Source organism: Thecamonas trahens, assembly GCF_000142905.1.
Source record: "Thecamonas trahens ATCC 50062 unplaced genomic scaffold supercont1.3, whole genome shotgun sequence".
In the NCBI taxonomy this organism is placed as follows: domain Eukaryota; order Apusomonadida; family Apusomonadidae; genus Thecamonas; species Thecamonas trahens.
The window spans coordinates 384,565-401,426 of NW_013657677.1; the positions used below are offsets into that span (position 1 = coordinate 384,565).

At 64.8% G+C, this 16,862-nt stretch overlaps 7 protein-coding genes across 7 annotated transcripts; 5 read left to right on the forward strand and 2 right to left on the reverse strand.

The window, feature by feature from the left end:
- Nucleotides 1-182: 182 nt before the first annotated feature.
- On the forward strand, nucleotides 183-1,719 carry AMSG_00739 (mps one binder kinase activator-like 1 like B). Its single transcript, XM_013907014.1, has 4 exons — nucleotides 183-213; nucleotides 602-765; nucleotides 842-1,201; nucleotides 1,294-1,719. Exons 1-4 carry the CDS (start codon nucleotides 200-202, stop codon nucleotides 1,452-1,454), a joined length of 699 nt encoding a protein of 232 aa, XP_013762468.1. The 5' UTR covers nucleotides 183-199; the 3' UTR covers nucleotides 1,455-1,719.
- Nucleotides 1,720-2,204: 485 nt separating this feature from the next.
- On the forward strand, nucleotides 2,205-2,390 carry AMSG_11613 (uncharacterized protein; the record flags this gene model as incomplete). The annotated part of the gene is made up of 1 exon (XM_013907138.1): nucleotides 2,205-2,390. One exon carries the CDS (start codon nucleotides 2,205-2,207, stop codon nucleotides 2,388-2,390), a length of 186 nt encoding a protein of 61 aa, XP_013762592.1.
- AMSG_00740 (peptidase M42 family protein) lies at nucleotides 2,309-3,786 on the reverse strand. The gene has a single exon (XM_013907015.1). It carries the CDS (start codon nucleotides 3,766-3,768, stop codon nucleotides 2,407-2,409), a length of 1,362 nt encoding a protein of 453 aa, XP_013762469.1. The 5' UTR covers nucleotides 3,769-3,786; the 3' UTR covers nucleotides 2,309-2,406.
- Nucleotides 3,787-4,058: 272 nt separating this feature from the next.
- Nucleotides 4,059-5,183, forward strand: AMSG_00741 (uncharacterized protein; the record flags this gene model as incomplete). Its single annotated transcript, XM_013907016.1, has 1 exon — nucleotides 4,059-5,183. The coding sequence occupies one exon, from the start codon at nucleotides 4,059-4,061 to the stop codon at nucleotides 5,181-5,183; it is 1,125 nt and encodes a 374-aa protein (XP_013762470.1).
- A 760-nt stretch (nucleotides 5,184-5,943) lies between these two features.
- AMSG_00742 (uncharacterized protein) lies at nucleotides 5,944-7,645 on the forward strand. Its single transcript, XM_013907017.1, has one exon. It carries the CDS (start codon nucleotides 6,208-6,210, stop codon nucleotides 7,627-7,629), a length of 1,422 nt encoding a protein of 473 aa, XP_013762471.1. The 5' UTR covers nucleotides 5,944-6,207; the 3' UTR covers nucleotides 7,630-7,645.
- Nucleotides 7,646-7,672: 27 nt separating this feature from the next.
- AMSG_00743 (uncharacterized protein) lies at nucleotides 7,673-9,187 on the reverse strand (the record flags this gene model as incomplete). Its single annotated transcript, XM_013907018.1, has 1 exon — nucleotides 7,673-9,187. One exon carries the CDS (start codon nucleotides 9,185-9,187, stop codon nucleotides 7,673-7,675), a length of 1,515 nt encoding a protein of 504 aa, XP_013762472.1.
- A 278-nt stretch (nucleotides 9,188-9,465) lies between these two features.
- On the forward strand, nucleotides 9,466-16,823 carry AMSG_00744 (uncharacterized protein; the record flags this gene model as incomplete). Its single annotated transcript, XM_013907019.1, has 2 exons — nucleotides 9,466-13,936; nucleotides 14,035-16,823. 2 exons carry the CDS (start codon nucleotides 9,466-9,468, stop codon nucleotides 16,821-16,823), a joined length of 7,260 nt encoding a protein of 2,419 aa, XP_013762473.1.
- Nucleotides 16,824-16,862: the final 39 nt, after the last annotated feature.

A 16,862-nucleotide genomic window follows, 5' to 3' on the forward strand; every position in this document is an offset into this window, starting at 1 on the left:
GCCCGAAACCACCGCCTCAGAATTTGGGGCATCAAGGTTAACGATTGAGGTTGTTGTTGGTTGGTTGTTGGTGGTGGGGCGGGGGGAGGGGGGGGAGGGGGGGGCGCACTCGATTCGGCCGGGAAGGAGTCGACCGGGAGAAGGGGTCGGGGGTGAGGGAAGGCTTGGGAACAAGCCACACTTTGCTCAGCACTTTCTCATGTTCCGGTTCAAGTACGTGTGAGGAGCTAGAGCAGTTGTGGGTGCGCGCATGCACGTGTGTGTATGCGTGTGTGTGTGTGTGTGTGTGTGTGTGTGCGTGTGTGTGTGTGTGAGGGGGGAGTATGGTGGTTTGCGGGTGCCGTGGTGGGCCTGCTTGGAATGTGCCTCCCCCGTGGCGGGCGGACGGAACGCAAAAAAGGCGACCGACCAGCAACGGGCGGGCTTGGCATGGGGGGGGGGGGGGTTGTTTGGGCTGGTGTGGGGACAGGCAATGGCGGTGAAGGGGAGGGTACCGGGCATGGGGAAAGGGGGGCTGCTGCGTGGGGGTTGTGGTGCAAGTCGAGCGGCGGTGGCGGCATGAGTGGAGGACTCACGGCGAGCGTGTATGCGGCGACGGCAGGCGCGACAAGAACAAGACCTTCCGTCCCAAGAAGGGCTTTGGTGCCGGTACCAAGCTCAACGACCTCCACAAGTATGCCAAGGCCACGCTGGGCTCGGGTAACCTCCGCGAGGCTGTGGTCCTTCCAGAGGGCGAGGACGTCAACGAGTGGCTGGCCGTCAACAGTACGTCATATCCTCCTGCCCTTGCGCCCTTCCTCCCTCCTTTTCCCCCACCACTAACTCATACCCCCCGAAACAGCCGTCGACTTCTTCAACCAGGTCAACCTGCTCTTCTCGTCGGTCATGGAGTTTTGCACTGACGAGTCGTGCCCGGTCATGAACGCCGGCCCCAAGTACGAGTACATGTGGGCCGACGGCAAGACGGTGAAGAAGCCCATCAAGGTCTCGGCCCCGCTCTACGTCGACTACCTGCTCTCGTGGGTCCAGGACGTTCTTGACGACGACTCGATCTTCCCGTCGCGCGTCGACGTCCCGTTCCCCAAGAACTTTACCAACGTCGTCAAGACCATCTTCAAGCGCCTCTTCCGCGTCTACGCACACATCTACTACAACCACTTTGATCGCATCGTGGCGCTCGGCGAGGAGGCCCACATCAACAGTACGTCGTCACTGCCTTGGTGGCTTTGCTCGCTCCCCTTGCTCATCCCCCCTCACTCACCTGTCTGCTCCCCTGCTCCCCTCGCTCTCCAGCCTGCTTCAAGCACTTTTACTACTTTATCGACGAGTTCTCGCTCGTCTCGTCGCGCGAGCTCGCGCCGCTCCAAGAACTCATCGACTCGCTCGTTTCGCGCGACGAGGCCAAGCTTGGCGATGACGATGATGCCACTGCGTCGACCACGACTACCTCGTAGGCTTGCCTCGTCAAGAGGAACTGAGCTCCCCACCTTGCACATTCGCCGAGCCTGCGCCTCGCGCTTGTTGCCGTCGCCCACCGTCATCCGCCTAACGACCTCCTGCGCCGCCCTTTCTCGACCTCTCCGTATCCCACCCGCTCCTTCCTCCCTCTCTCCCCTCTCCACCCCTTGCCATAGCCACCCCGCCCCCTTACATGGTCCCTCCTTGCCCACCATTCGCCATGTCGCCTGCTCCTCCCACCATCAAAGCCGCGCGAATCTGGTCCCCATACCCTCGTCGATTCCGGCAATATGGCTGACACACGGACGCCTAACTCGGTGGTCACAGACGAACGCACACACAGACTTTCTCTCTCTCTCTCTCCGTACCACCACTTCTCGCCCCCTTGTAACCGGTCCTTCGGTATGCTCCCACCACTGTCACAACCGGCCTGGGAGCCCATAGGGTCCGCCGTAGGCGGTGCCGACGCCACCGGGACTGGTGGTCCGGCTAACCAGCGCAGCCCCGCCAACTCGTCCGACCTCTCGTACTCACAGCAACCGCTGTCATCCGAGAGCCACTCCGAGCTTGAGACAGAGAGTGGCTCGTCCTCACCGACTCATGCCAGTGAGTCGCCACTTGCCTCGTCGTCGTCACCCGAGTGGACAGGAGGCAGCGAGGCCTGGGGCTCCGGCGGGCGGCGGACGGTTGTGCCGCAGTTGGCAGCCATTGCGCCAGCTGGAGCGGTGGCGAGGCCGCCGCGGCGCATGTCGATGTGGGCACTCAACCCGCCCGATGGCTATGACCCGGACATGCCACGTACTCACTCGGCGATCATCCGCGAGCGCAACCAGCGGCTGCCCAAGCCAACGGCCCTGTTTTATGCCGTGCTGACGCTGACGGGGTGCGCGTGTCTCGCCCTTGTCGTCGTCGGCCTCGTTGTTGCGGCGTAAGCGCGCTAGCATGCAACTATGCGCTGTCGTCAGCCGGAACCACGGCGGGCCCAGCGAGCGACGTGGCGTTGTCGAGGCGCGGATGCGCGCGCTCAAAGTACGCCGGGGTAATGCCGCGGGCCGCGCACGATTCGACGGTGGCCTTGATGAGGTGGATGGCAGCGACAACATCACCAGTGTGTCCAGACTCGGAAACGGTGTGCATGGAGCGAATGGGGAAGCCAATCGAGGTGACGGCGGCGTCGACGCCGCCGAGCACGCCGGCCATGGCATCTGTTCCGGTGTCGACACCACACATATCGCGCTGGACTGGGATGCTCCCCTGGGCGTAGTCCGCCGCCGCGGCCATGATGAGCGAGTTGAGCGACTCAGAGGTGACCGAACCACTTGCCAACGTCGCGCCCTTGCCCATAGTCAGCGGCGGGTACCGCTTGTCGGCCACACCCGGCGCGCCGTTAAAGTCGTGGTTGACGTCTGTGGCGAGAATGACGTCGGGCTGCTCGCGCGCTGCGAGCACCCGCGAGCCGAACCGACCGATCTCCTCGTAGGCGGCAAAGGTAAAGAGGAGGCGGACCGAGTCGAGGGCGTCCGGCTGGGCAGCGAGCAGCTTGGCCAGCTGCGCCGTGACAAAGCAGCCGAGGCCGTTGTCGAGGTACGCGCCGCTGAAGGTGTTGGGCCACACTCCGCGCTCAATCGGGCGGTCGAGCAGGAGCGGGTCGCCGACGCGGATGCCCATGTCTTCCACCTGCTCCTTGCCCTTGGGCCCGTGGACGCCGAGCTCGAGGTAGAGCGAGTCGCCGGACACACCCTTCTCGCCGCTCCGCACCGCCGCCGATGCAAAGTGGATGGCACCGAGCGCCTCGATCGTCCCGCCCGAGACCGCGCGGTACGCGCCCGGCGACGCTGCGTCTTCGGAGAAGAGCGTCACCTTGTTGCCGAGCAGGGTGGCGGGGAGGAACGAGTCCGAGTTGATGTAGATCTTGCCGTCGGGCGCAATCGACCGGACCTGCATCCGGATCTTGTCTGCATGGCCCACCACCATCACGGTCAGCTTGTCGTCGGGGTTACCCGGGTCGGTGTCGACCACCAGCGATGCCGATCCCTTGTACCGCTTAAAGGCCCAGCCAGCCGGCGCCACAGCCTCCAGTGCCGGCGCAAGCACACCCTCGGTCATCGCCGCCTCCAGCCCGACCGGCGACGGCGCCGACAGGATCTCCCGCATAAAGGCAAAGTCCTCATCGCTCATAGTCTCCTCCCAGGGTGCGACCTTGTCCGTCGCGCCCGTCGCCAGCCCGCGCCAGCCCGCGCCAAGGCCGGCCCCCGCGACCGTCGCCGTCCGCGTCGCCGCCCGCACCGCCTGCATGCTCCGTCCAAACATGCTACTCAAGTGTTCGAGGGATAAAGAGAGAGAGAGAGAGAGAAGTATGTGCCGGTGGGTGGTGGTGGTGGTGGTGGTGGTGGCGGTGGTAGCGTCGGTTGGGAGCCATGGCTCGGCTTCGGCGTTTGTAGCTGGCACTTGCCGCCGTCCTCTTCCACTTGATCCGGCCGCCACTCGCTGTCGCCCGTGTCGCGTTGCGGTGGAGAGCAGCGGCGACGACGACGACCACCTGCTCACCACCCGTTGCCGCCGCCGTCACCACCACCAGACTACACCCTGCCGCCCACAACATGCTGCCGTCGCTTGTCTCGGGTGCATATGAAGACTCGGAGTCGTACTCGGACTCGGACGAGGAGGTCGACGCGTGCGGACAGGCGGAGGTCGTCGAGCCGTCGCCGGTCGCATCCGGCGGACGCTCTGGTGTCTCGCCCGCACAGGCGGCGCAGGGAAGCAAGCCGCGACTCTTTGCCGTCTCGTCCACCACATCTGTCGCGTCGTCGACCGATGAGGCCAGCCGCAAGCGCAAGCGGGTCATCACCCTCGCTCTGCCTGATCCGGTGACGGGCGACGATCCAGAGCAGCCGGGCGTGGGGCCTGTCGCCCCGCCACCGGCCAAGAAGACGCGCCCGCTGTCGGGTCTAGCTGCACTGCTGCCGCCTCCGACACGGGCGACACCTGTTCTGCCAAAGCCGTCGTCGGTCGTGACGCAGCAGGCGCCATCGCCTTCAACAGCGCGCCCCAAGCGGACCCAGGCCCCTCTCCCGCTGCTCCCGCACCAGATGACCGCTGCCGGCCGTGCGAATGCCGCACGCGTCGATGCAGCCATCCGCGCCGAGACCCGCGGAGCAGCAGCTGCCGAGCTGTCACAGCAACCGCCATCAGACGCAGCTGCCGCCACCGCCGCCGCCATCGCTGCAGCCCGCGCCCGCCGCTCCGGTAAGAGCGTACCATCCGCACCTGCAACATCGGCAGCGCCTGCGCCTACGCCACCCAAATCCATCGCCGCTCCAGCGGCGTCCCCATTTGCACCGCGCCGCCGCAAAGCGTCGCCGTATGTCCCGCCCAGCGACTTTTTCAACCTCGAGGCACCGGCACCCGTGCCCGCACCAGCACCAGCACCCGCATCCGTGCCAGCACTTGCAGCGCCGACATCAACGTCTACTGCCGGCAACGGCCTCGCTGGAGTCACCTTTGTCGAGGTGGCCCAGGCTGATCTCCTCGACACCTCGGGCTATCAGCCGCAGATCGACGCGCTCCGCTCGTTGCAGAAGCGGATGGCGGCGGCCAACGCGGCAGCATCAGAAGTCTCGAACGAAGCCAAGTCGAAGAACCACATTTCGCACATGGTGGTACAGGCCGAGGCCACCCGCCTCCGCAACATGCACCGTCAGGCCATGGACGCTGTCCGGCGGTAGCCTGTGCTGCCGTGACCCTCCCCCCCCCTCTGCAAAAAAAAGCATCGGCTGGCCCACAATAAAAACCTGCGCAGGCCGGAACGACTGCACCTCCCCCCGGCAGGGCAGCCACCAGTGTCCGGAGGGGCGTGGGCACGTAGCGCACAGCTCTCTCTCTATCTCTCACCCCCCCCCTCCCACACTCTCCCGGCGTTTACCTCGGCGCGAGCGCACAAACACGCATTCGCACCTGCTGCCTTTGCGTCGCTGTACCCGCCATGGTTGCCCTCCGTCCCGCTGCCTGGCTTGTCGTTGTCGTCGTCGTCGCCGCCGTCGCTACCACCGCCACCGCACAGGGACCTTCGCCTCCACCGCCACCGTCTCCCCCGCCACCACCACCACCATCGCCTCCGCCGCCACCGTCGCCGCCTCCGCCGCCTCCGTCGCCGCCTCCGCCGCCACCGTCGCCGCCGCCGCCTCCGTCGCCGCCTCCGCCGCCACCGTCGCCTCCGCCGCCTCCGTCGCCGCCGCCGCCACCACCGTCGCCGCCGCCGCCACCGTCGCCTCCTCCTCCGCCGCCGTCACCGCCGCCGCCGCCGCCGTCACCCCCGCCGCCGCCGCCTTCACCGCCGCCGCCGCCGCCGCCGTCACCCCCACCGCCGCCGCCACCATCGCCGCCGCCGCCGCCGCCGCCGTCACCTCCGCCGCCACCACCGTCGCCACCACCACCACCGCCCGCCTGCATGCCTGCGTGCCCAGTTGGGCGTGCTGACTGTGTCAACGGACAGTGTGTGTGTCGTGCCGGGTACGACGGTCCGTTCTGCTACGCCATCATTCCGTCGCAGGTCATCAACGGCGGCAAAGCGAACCAGCCCGGGACCCAAGCTGGGCTGATCACCATCTGCGTGCTCATGCTTGTGGCGCTCTTGGCATACTTTGGTTTTCTTGCTTGGCGCCGCGGGACCGGTCGTGATCCAGACGACTTTCTGGCGTCAGGCCCAACGGCGCACCGGGAGCATCGGCCGGTCTGGATGGCTCGAGCCCCATGCACACGTACCCGTCTACTGACGCATCTAACGCCAAGCCAGCAGACACATCGCTGCAGCCCGCTTCAGCGGGGGTCGGCACCGCATCATTGCCGCCATCTGCTGCCGAGCCGGCCGTCCTCACCGACGAACCCGAGAGCGCTCCAACGGCCGTCGACTCGCTCGGTGTCAACGATGCCGGTGACTCGGGCGGGCCAGGCCCAGACTCACTCGGCGTCGGACCGGCGGCTGGTCTGGGCTCGCACTCGGACTCAGGCCCGCCGCCTGCTGCCGCTAGGTCAGTCGCTGCGGGAGGCACCGTTGCAGGAGGCATGGCTATCACCACCGGCGCCGCTGCAAGCTCCAGCTCTGCCACGGGTATGGCGACGACTGCCTCTGTAGCCGAGACGGCTGCGGCTTCAGCCGCAGGCACTGTACCGGCCAGCGCGTCACCGGACGACCCTACGCCTGAGCAGCTGCAGCTGCTTGAGAGCACGCTTCTGGAGCGCGACCTCGCGCTGGTGTTTGCGATGGACGAGTGCGTGGCGAGCCGACCGGCCAAGTTTGCCATCAAGCTGGCCAAGGCCATGGTGTGCGTGTTTGAGGAGCAGGGCTCGTGCATGCGGCTCGTCCGCAAGACCATCCAATTCGAGGTCAACAAGACGTCGTCGTCGGCGTCGCTCTCGTCGGCCGTCTTCCTTGACGACCTACTCACGACCGAGATTGTCGTGGCGCATGCGAACCACATGGCACACATGGCGCTTGCCGACTGGCTGGCGTCGTTTGCCGAGCAGCTGGCCGAGGCTGGACCCATCGAGCTCGACCCGGCCAAGGTGAGCAAGGCTGAGGCCGCAACGGCGGCAACCAAGGCCATGGAGCTCGCCATGGCCTTCATCCAGTCGGCCACGCAGGTGGCAGCCGAATGGTCACCCTCTCTCCGCCACGTCTTCAAGTTTGTCCACTCGGCCGTTGGCCCGGCCAATCGGGCCGAGGAAGTCGGCCGCATAGTCTTTGACCGCGTGCTCTTTGTCAACCTCCTCAACACCGAGCGAGTCAAAAGCAACAAGATGCTCAAGAACTCCGTCAAAGTTCTTGCCAAGGTCGTCAAGACAACCTACCGCCACAAGCCGCTCTCGTACCCTTCCCCCGCCTCGGTGGCCAAGGCTGTGGCGACATGGGCCGACAACACTCGCCCAGCCACCGAAGCCTTCCTTGCCCTTCTCGTCGACGTGTCAGACGACTCGATCGTCGAGGTCGTGCGCCAGGTCGACGACGAGCGCAAGCGCCTCCACCTCATCAACGCCTACCGCATCCTCGCCGACATGCAGCCTGACATGACCGGCAAGTACTCGGACGACTTCCGCGGCAAGTTCAACCTTCGCGAGTTTAACCGTCACGCACAGCTGTTGCTCAAGGTCAAGAAGATCATGGGCCAAGAATGAACATAAGAGGAAGCTATGCCTGGAGCAGCTAGCGGGTACAGGCTCAGATCTGCGTGTTCCATCGGTTCGGATCGCGGTGTCGCCGCTTGTCAACCGCAGCTTTGGACTTATGAAGAGCGAGCATGGCGTCACGCGACCGCGACTTGGCCAGCGCCTCCTTTCGCCACGTCTGGCTTTGCGGGACGAGAGGGAGGAGATTTGTCCGCTTTCGCCGGCGCTTTCTCCTGCGGCCACTCTTAGCTGGACTCTCATCATCGGCACGCCCGCGCTTGCGAGCCGTAGCCTCTCGACTCGGACTTTCCGCAGAAGGCTGCGACGGTGGCGGCGGCTGCGGTAGCGCTACCTCTTCAAATGACGGCTCTTGGCTCTGGTCAAGATCTGGCAGTACTTGCTCGGCTCGATCCAGCGCCGCTGCCATGGCAGCCTTGGTCTCCAGTAGCCGAGCCATGAATCGCGACTGCAGTGTCCGCTCATAGCCGCCAACAGGAAGCTGGACCTTGCCCACCACCGAAATCCAGCGGCTAACTTCGAGCTGCGACGTCGTGCGCAGATCCAGTGCAGCATCGCGGACTGCGGTGCAAAGATGGGCCAACGCTGCCCGTTCGGTCGTAGACGCTGCAGATGAGCATGATACCGTGGCAGATGGCCCGTCTTCCATGTCGTCAGCGTCTTCGTCGTCCGACCCGTACTCGTACTCGTACTCACCGTCGCTACCGGCGCCGGCCTGATCCGCAAAGTACCGCTGCTCGAGAAGAGCCGGATCGAGCCGAGACTCGGACTCGCGGTCCAAGAGTTCCACGTTCGAGACGTCGGTTCGACTCTTGCGCTCGTTGACAACCTGCCTCGCCTGCTGCGCAGTTTCCAACAGGGTTGTGGCGTTGGCGAGAACTTCGACCGACGACGCAGCAGCGTCAAAAACGGCATCGGCACGCTCCACAAGTTCGTCAAACTTGGCCCGGAGCAGCACCTGTGTTCGCTGGATTCGAACTGAGCGGTCGTCGGCGGAGACCGGAAGTGCACCACGCGGGAGGCCTGTTCGCGATGGCGGGCGTGCGAGGCGTGGGCGCGGCGCGGAACGGGCGGCCTCGGCAGCGCGCCGGATCTGGGATGGAAGCTGCAGGCGCAGACGGCTATTGATGTAGTGGATGGCCAAGTCCAGGTGTTGTGCCACGTCGGGCACCTTGGCGTGCCAGCGATCGATAGCGGCCAGCGCGGCGGCGCGAAGCTGCGGCGCAACCGCAGCAGGCTTGGGGAGCGGCTCGGCCGGCGAGCCGACGACGAGCGCCACAAACGCGTTGAGCTCGCGAATGACGGCCTTGCGGAAGGCTTTGGAAGCGGTGAACAGCGCATCGGTCAGGGCAACCATCGAGAGCCGGACCTGCGCATGCTTCCGCGGCAGCTCCTTCCACATTGCCTCGAACACCGTCGCGCCGACGCCGCTCACAGTCTTGCCTAGCGCCCGCAACTCGGCAAGGACTTTGGGCTCGACCACGGGCCGACCCGAGTTGGCCACGCCCTTGACCAGGTCATGGATGCGGTGCCGTGTCGCTACGTCCATTTGCCACAGGGGTGGACGCAAGCCAGGTGTCTGCGTCTGCGACGCTGGACAAGCCGCAGGCAAGTCGCATTGGCCCGTGTTGCTGATGGGGGGACATTCCGTGAGATTTTGTGTCAAATATTTGCTGACACCCAAATGTTCACCGTGACACATGGGGTTCCTGCTTCCAGCCCTTCACCAAACATGACTGCTCCTTCTGCTGAGACGTCACACAACACACCACCGCACTCACTGTCCCTCTGGCCACACGCTCCACAGACGGCGGTCAGGTCTGCAGCATGTCGCGCTTGCTGAGCAAGCTTGCCGAGCGTGTGCTGAAGAAAGTGATCGCGCAGTATGTGGAGGAGGTATCGGTGGAGAGCGTCGGCGGCGGGCGGCGTGAGTGCTGGGCCAAGTGTAGCTCTGCCAGGCTCCGCCCGTCGGCGCTCATGTTCCTTGCCGACGTGCTCCCGTTGCGGGTGACCACGGGCTTTGTACGCTCGCTCTCGGTCACCGTCACTTACAGTCCGCTCTCTGCTGTTGTCCGCCTCGATGGTGTCGTGGCTCTCGCCTCGCCGCCTCCGGAAGACGGCCATCCCGCCGCCGCAGAGTGGGAGGCCGACCTCGCCGCCCGCCGCGCCGCCGCCCGCGACGCCGCACTTGCCACGCTCGAGTCTGACCACGTGGCCCAGCTCCGCGGCGGTGGGTATGATGCCGGCGTGGATGCTGGTGTGGATGCCTCCACGGATACCGACGATGAGACCAGCCACTCTTGGATTGAGAACAAGGTCCGCCACATCCTCGCCAACCTCCACGTCGACATCTCGGACATCAACGTCCGCTACGAGTCCCACAAAGGCGGCCCAGCCCTCGGCATTGTTGCCGACACGCTGGCGCTCAAGTCGACGGACGCAGCGTGGGCCGAGCTCGGTCCGGGCGCCACGCCGCGCTCGGCCACAGACAGCACCATGTTCAAGCTCGCGTCTCTCACAGGCCTTGGCTTTTACATTGAGCCGCAGTGTGACTCAGCTGTAGACGTTTCTTCGTCCGTAGACGAGCTGGCACAGACGCTGACAAGTCTGGCCTCGTCGCAGGAGCATTGCGAAGCCGATTCGGTGCCTGACAAGTTTGTCCTCCATGGCCTCAGCGCTCAGGTGCGAATCTCGCTCTCTGGTGATACAGCCGTGGTCAACGCCAGCCTCGATGCCTCGCCCGAGAGTCCTTGCGTGGCGCGTCTCTCGCAGGCTCAATTTGCTGCTATTGTCACGATCCTCGCAGCAGCCGCCTCCCCGCCATCACCCCGCCCACCACGTCTTGTCGACGGTGGTGGCGCCGCCGCCTGGTGGGCGTACCTCGCAGGCAAGCTTGGCGCGAGCAGCTCGACATTGCGACTCGGTGAGTCACTAGTTGCCCGCTCTGCTCGCAAGCATGCCTACATTCGGTGCTACTTTACCATTATTGTCGCCGAGGCCGATCTCAGCCTCACGTTTGATGACTGTGGTAGCTCAGCGCTTTCGCTCTCGCAAGCACGCACCCAGCTTGCCCAACTCGAGGCTGATCTGTCCATCGAGGACATTCAGTACTTTCGTGAGTTGGCTCTTGATCACGGCTTTGCCCGCCTCTTTGCGGCGCCGACACCAGATTCTGCCAAGAAACGCGGAGTCAAGAAGCGACTCATGCGCCTTGTCCGCCGCAAGAAAAGCAACGCATCGCCAGACGCCGGGCTCGGCCAGACCGAACGCGACGCCCTTGCCGCTGCCCGCCGTCTCGAGCTTGCCCAGCGGGTCGCGGTTGTGTATGGCGGCCAGAGCAGTCTCAGCGAGCTGAGCATGACCTACGAGCTCATAGTTGCTTTTCCGGCGCTCCGGATTGAGCTTGTGCCCAGCAGTGAGACCACTCCCTGCTTCATGGCCAACATGCGTGGTCTGGTATTCCGGCTCACGCCGGGCACGGCCTCTGTTGCTGTTGCCCACGTCGATGCAATCGCATCGCGTCTCTACTCGGGCACCCTTGTCGAGTGCACCGGGGAGTCTGCGGGAAGCCCAGCTCTCGAGGCGTCGATTGATTTTGCGCTTGAGCGAGGCGAGAGTAAGCCGGGATCTCTTCCGCCGATCGTTCTTCGGCTAACGACCCAACCAGCGATGCTGACGTACCATCCGGGCGCAGCAAGGGAGCTCGCGTCGTTCTTTGCACATCCACTCCGCCGCGAGGCCAGGCACCGGCTGGTCCATGCATCGGCGCGCAAGCGCGCGCAGCTCGTCCAGGCCTCGCGCGCTTCGGTCGAGTACATTCTCACAGAGCGGCGCCTGGTTGAGTTTGATGTTTCCATGGCTGCGCCTGTTGTCACGGTCCTTGTTGACCCTGAGCGCGATGCCAGTCGTGGCTTTGTCGCTACGCTCGGCTCGCTTACCATCTCTTCGGAGCAGGCCTCGCTCGCGTACCAGCGGTATCAGATCGAGCTCGCCGGTGCGCGTGTAGTCCACATCATGCCAGCGCAGTGCACCGATTCGGTTGTCATCGACGATACCTCTCTTTCGGCTACCGTGCAGCGATGTGTCGTCTCAGACGATCTCGTCTTACTCCCGCTCCATGTCGAGGCCGAAGTACAGCGGGTGGCGGTAGCTCTTGACGAGTTAGCGCTCGCCACGTTGGCCCAGACAGCTGTTGCCTTGGCAGACCTCGGTGGGCGCTATGAGCCTGCATCTAGCATTGCTGGTCAGTTTGCGACAGCCCCACCCGAGCCGACCGCGCTGTCTGCCGCCCACTGTGATGCACTCGCGCAGGTCGAGACACTGCGGACTGTTCAGGCTCAGCTTGTCGTCCACCATGGCGAGGTGACGGTAGCCGACGCGCGAGGCGATCCTGTTGTTGTTGTGCGCGCGCAGCAGACGTGCACCTCGGTGCTCTTTCGCGCCTGTGATGTTCACCTGCGATCGACGGTTGCCAGTATGCACATGACGGACGGTCAGGCTGTCATGCTCACGGCGGTGGTACCCGAACCGCACCCTAGCGCGTCAATGTCACAATCGTTTGTCTCGCTCGAGTCGCTGCTGGACGAGCTGGAGGTGTTGGCGACGTCGCTTCTTGTCTCGCAGTTTGACAGCGACTTTGGACTCCGCATCGAGGCGCACCTCAAGGCCTGGCTCGAGCATCTGGATGTACCCACTGCAAAGCTGGAAGCATTGCGAGCGAGGATTACTGCCACGCCCGCGTTTTCACCACATCTGAACGCGCTCATTGTGGCCGGCCATGCTTCGCCTGCCATCTGCGAGCTCGGTGAAGCAGTGCTGTCCCGAGTGGCGTTTGCCTCTGCGCGCGCTGAGCTCAAGTGGTCGTCGCTGCGGCCGGGGCCGGCAACTAAGCTCTGGCTCAGTGCTCTTGACCATCTGCCACACCTGAAGACAGCAACGCGGCCAAGTGTTGTCCTAGTCTGGATCGACGCCTACGAGCTCGAAAGCGAGCTGATATGGTCGTCACTCACCCGGATCGCAGAGCTGTCTGGCGCGGCTCGTCGTGCCTATCACGACCGCCGCCGCGTGGTCAACACCGGAGAAAGCTTTGACATCGGCGAGCGTGTTGCCGACGATTCCCCAGCCTGTGGTATGTCCACGCCCACCACCTCGATCTCATCTGCAGTCACGTCGTGGATGGACCGTCACCGAACGGAGCGGCTAGAGCTTGTTCAGGTCGAGTTGCGACTGCGAGCGCTCTCGCTTGCAGTGGTCACGCCACCTTCGCTCAGCGTAGCCAGCTTTGTTTCCGCAGTCGAGCCGGACGGATTGGCCGGGCGCGTGTTTCTCGACGCTAACTTGCGCGGTCTCGAGATGCGGCTGAGCCAGACTCGGCGGGGGGTGTCGCTCGGCGGTTCGTTGCACACACTCCGACTGGTAGATGCTCTTCTCACGCCGCCAGTCCCGCTTGTGGTGATGACCAAGGCGCGGGCTACAGGCGCGGATGGCGCTGGGTCGTCCAGTGTCGAAGCGTACGCCACGGTTGCGTATGATGCGACCGACGAGGTGCCGACGTCAACTATCACTGCGGGGTGCATCGCCCCGTCGCGGGTGGTTCTGGCGCCAGAAGCTCTCGTTCATCTCGGTGCCATGGGCGAGGAGCTACACAAGCTCTCGCGAGCGTGGACAGGGGCTGCTACAAGCGAGGAAGCCGGCGTGCAGTCAAGCGCTGAGATCGAGCAGGTGCCGGAGCCGGCGGCGCAGGTTGGCAAGGTCATCTTCTCTCTGCGAATTCAGTCTCCAATCGTCATTGTGCCACCACCATCACTCGCTGGTGGGCCGCTGCTCGCGCTGAACATGGATGTGTTTCAGGCGGAGGGAAGCGCGTACGGCGCGATGAACGACCTGGTCTTCTCCACCGATGCCGCGCAAGTCGTCTTTGTGGCGAATGGCGACTGGATTGGCCTCACCAACTGGTCGTGGGCGCTGGACCACCAGCTTGCGCTACCGTCGTACCTCCATGTCCTACCGTGTGCACAAGCGCAGGCCAAGATCCAGACCCGTGCCGGATCGGAGCCGCGGCTGGAAGTGGGTGTGACCCAGGGCGGACGCGAGATCGTGAGCATGCACCTCTGTCCCGAGCTCTTGTCGTTTGTCACTGATCTTCGGCGGCGGCTAGAGTGCGTGCCGGAGCTCGGCGTCGCCCGCGGAAGGCAGGCCGGCGACAGCGAGATGCGAGTGCCTGGCGAGAGCGAGCGGATGCAGTTTGCTGAGCTTGCGCGGTGGCTCTTTTCACGCCGGAGCATCTCGTGCTCGACGCGTGGCAGCCGGCATGGAAACTCAAGGCTACGTTTCCGTATGGCCTGCGAATGCAGCTGTTCCGGTCGGCAGCGTTGATGAAAGCCGCCTGCCAGGCAGATCGACCGGTTGACGCCCCTGAAGTGCTCGCGCTTGTGGTGGCGACAGCCAACGTCGAGGTCCGGGTCGAGGCAGCGAGCAACACCCACCGGTGGAGCAACATTGGCCCGTACTTTGTGCTGCGGCGGCGGCGGATCGAGATTGACTGCGGCGAACTTCAAGTTGACAACTACTTTGCGTCGAACCACCACAAGCCGGTCATTCAGTCGCACCACTCGCTGCCGGTGCAGGCGGTGATCTCGAGCTTCTCGCTCGAGCCGACCCAGGCAACGAGGTTGGTGATGCGGATGTCGGCGCAGCGTGAGCCGTCGCCGACGTGGCAAGAGCGCTTCCGGCTTTTGCAGGATATCCGATCGGGAGTGGTGTTTGGCGAGGCGACGGTTGCCCTTCAGGGTCGATTCATGCTTCACTACCGCAAGAGCGCGGTCGACGACTTGCGGCGGTTCATCAACTCGTCGCTGCTGCCAGCGATGCAGATGCCGAGCGCAACATGGCGCGGCGATCGGATGTATGGCCTCGCGCGGGGCGTTCAGCCGCTGCTCTACTTTCACACGCTGCGATCGTCGGAACTTGACGCCACTCTCAACCTCGAAGCCGTGCGAATGGTCGTCAACGCCAACGTGCGCGACTTTCAGCTCAGTGTCCCGCCGCTTGCCGAGACCGAACTTGTAGTGTGTGCCGGCAACGTGGGCAGGCTCTTTCTTAACCACTACTTTTCGTCGGATACTGGGTCTGGAGTGTGGGCACAGGCAACCCGGCTGGCACAGGCGGGGTGGAGCCGTGTCAAGGGCTATGTGCCACTGCTTGATCCACAGATTCCAACGGTGCCGACAGCCGTCCTTGCGCGCGTGCCTCGCGGTGCCTCGCACTCGCCGTTTGTCACGATGGAGATCCGTGACGGTGACGGGCGGCTGTACCGCGACGACGATGAGGCGGGGAACGAGGTCAGCGATGGCGGCCTCGCTCGCGGCGATGCACGATTTGTGGACATCACGCCATGGGCCGAGGTGGTTGAGCTTCCCGGAGCCGAGGCCGAGGCCAAGGCATTTGCTGCGGTGCTCTATCCCGACTTGGACCGCGCTTGGCACGGCCGGGCCGAACCGTGCACCTTTATCATTGATCTCGGCATGCAAGTAGTGGTGGCACAGGTGGACATCCGCAACGCACGGGGGGTGACTGGCGCGGAGCGTGGGGCCCGGCGAGTCAAGATTGCGCTTGCCGTCGATCCAGAAGGCCCATGGCTCCAAGCGGTCGACGACGAGCTGCGATATCCGGGGAGCGAAGCCACCGACGCTCTCCCGCTGCACTCGTTCCGGGTGCTTGTCAATCCCAGCGGCGGCGCGAGGTTTGTCCGCGTTGCCATCGAGACGTGGTACGAGATCGGGCCGGGCCTCACGCTGCTACGGTTCCAGTGCGAGCGCCATGCGGTGCCGCATGCAGCGCTGTACGGGACGCGGTCGCGGCGGGCGCGACGGGCTGGTGGGATGCACGTGATATATGCGCTCGATGAGCCGTGGGGCAATCAAGGCGAGCTGATCATTGATCTCGGCGCCCAGTACGAAGTGACGGGTGTTGCAGCCTCGAACGTGGTGGTGGTGAGCAGCGATTGCGCCGACGACGTCGAGTCGCTTGTGTACGAGCCACGAGGCGTGGCTGTTTTTGAGCTTGCGTGTGCTGCAGCTGGTGGTAGCGGCTTTGTGCCGTCGGTGTACGGGCGGCTGCGGGCGCCGCCGGACCTCGACAGCGCCGAGTGCTGTCTGCCGGGCGAGTCGCGGCTCACGCCGCCGTTCTTCCGCGTTGCGCCATTGCTTGGTGGTACGGTCCGCGCCCGGTTTGTGCGGTTCCGAGTGCTCGAAGCTTGGGGCGAGGGACCGAGCCTCGAGTATTTGCAGATCTACGGGCGGTTGGCGCAGGAGGTGGCCGGGCCGAGTGGCGTAGGTAGCGGCGATTCTGACCCACATATTGCTGGAATCGTCAACATGCGGGCACTCGAGATGGCGCTCGAGCGCGAGCAAGGTGAAGGCAGTGGAGGCGACGCATGGAGTGGGCCTTGGCGAGGCGCCGTGGGTGCGTCTGGCCGAATGTTCCGTCTTGTTCCGCTCGATGATGGCGCCGTGGTGTGCTCGATTTCGGTCCAGCAAGCGTGGACAGCGAGCCACGACGACGACGCCGGTGGCGCCGGCATCCGCGGCATTGTGGTGTGGAACGGTGAGCGGCGACTGATTGATCCAGAGCTGGCGCGCGAGAGTGCCGGGCGGTGGGTGACGCTCCCGACGCCGCTAGTGGCGATCGAGGAAGGCGGGCTGAGCTTTGAGCTCAACTCGTTCCACGGGACAGGTGGTGCTTTTGACGCGATTGCAGTGCGCGGAACAGGCGATTCGGAACTAGTGGAGGCTCTCATGGCCGGCAAAGTTCGCGCGGCGCTGCCGCTGACACTCGAGCCAGTGGGCGAGGCTGGAGCGCTCGCGGTCACAGCGCCGCCGTACGACCGAGCGGCGCTGGTCTCCGGCATCGAAATCCGTGGGCCGCCGGGCGTCGTGTCTGTACAGGGCTACTTTGCGCGACGCGGACAGTGGGTGGACTTGTGCGTGGTCACGCTGCTTGGCCTCGAGGTGTGGGTATGTGTCGATGTGGCACGGCCGGTGGCGACGCAGTGGATCCGGGTGGTGACGAGCAGTGCGGCCGAGTCGGAGCCGTGGCCGGCTGACCGTCTGGTAGTGCTCGGCGCACCTCGTTCGCGGGCACGGTCGCGGTCACGGCCACTCTCGCGGCGGCAGGGAGGTGTGTAAAGACAGACTTGTCGCAGGGAGTTCTACAATCTGATGCTG

Excerpts from the sequence above, each read along its gene's own strand:
- AMSG_00739 (XM_013907014.1), top strand. Across the intron at positions 766-841 it reads CGAGTGGCTGGCCGTCAACA|CCGTCGACTTCTTCAACCAG; the intron begins GTACGTCATATC and ends CCCCCGAAACAG. Across the intron at positions 1,202-1,293 it reads CGAGGAGGCCCACATCAACA|CCTGCTTCAAGCACTTTTAC; the intron begins GTACGTCGTCAC and ends CTCGCTCTCCAG.
- AMSG_00740 (XM_013907015.1), bottom strand. The coding sequence starts at position 3,768 with ATGTTTGGACGGAGCATGCAGGCGGTGCGGGCGGCGACGCGGACGGCG.
- AMSG_00742 (XM_013907017.1), top strand. The coding sequence starts at position 6,208 with ATGCACACGTACCCGTCTACTGACGCATCTAACGCCAAGCCAGCAGAC.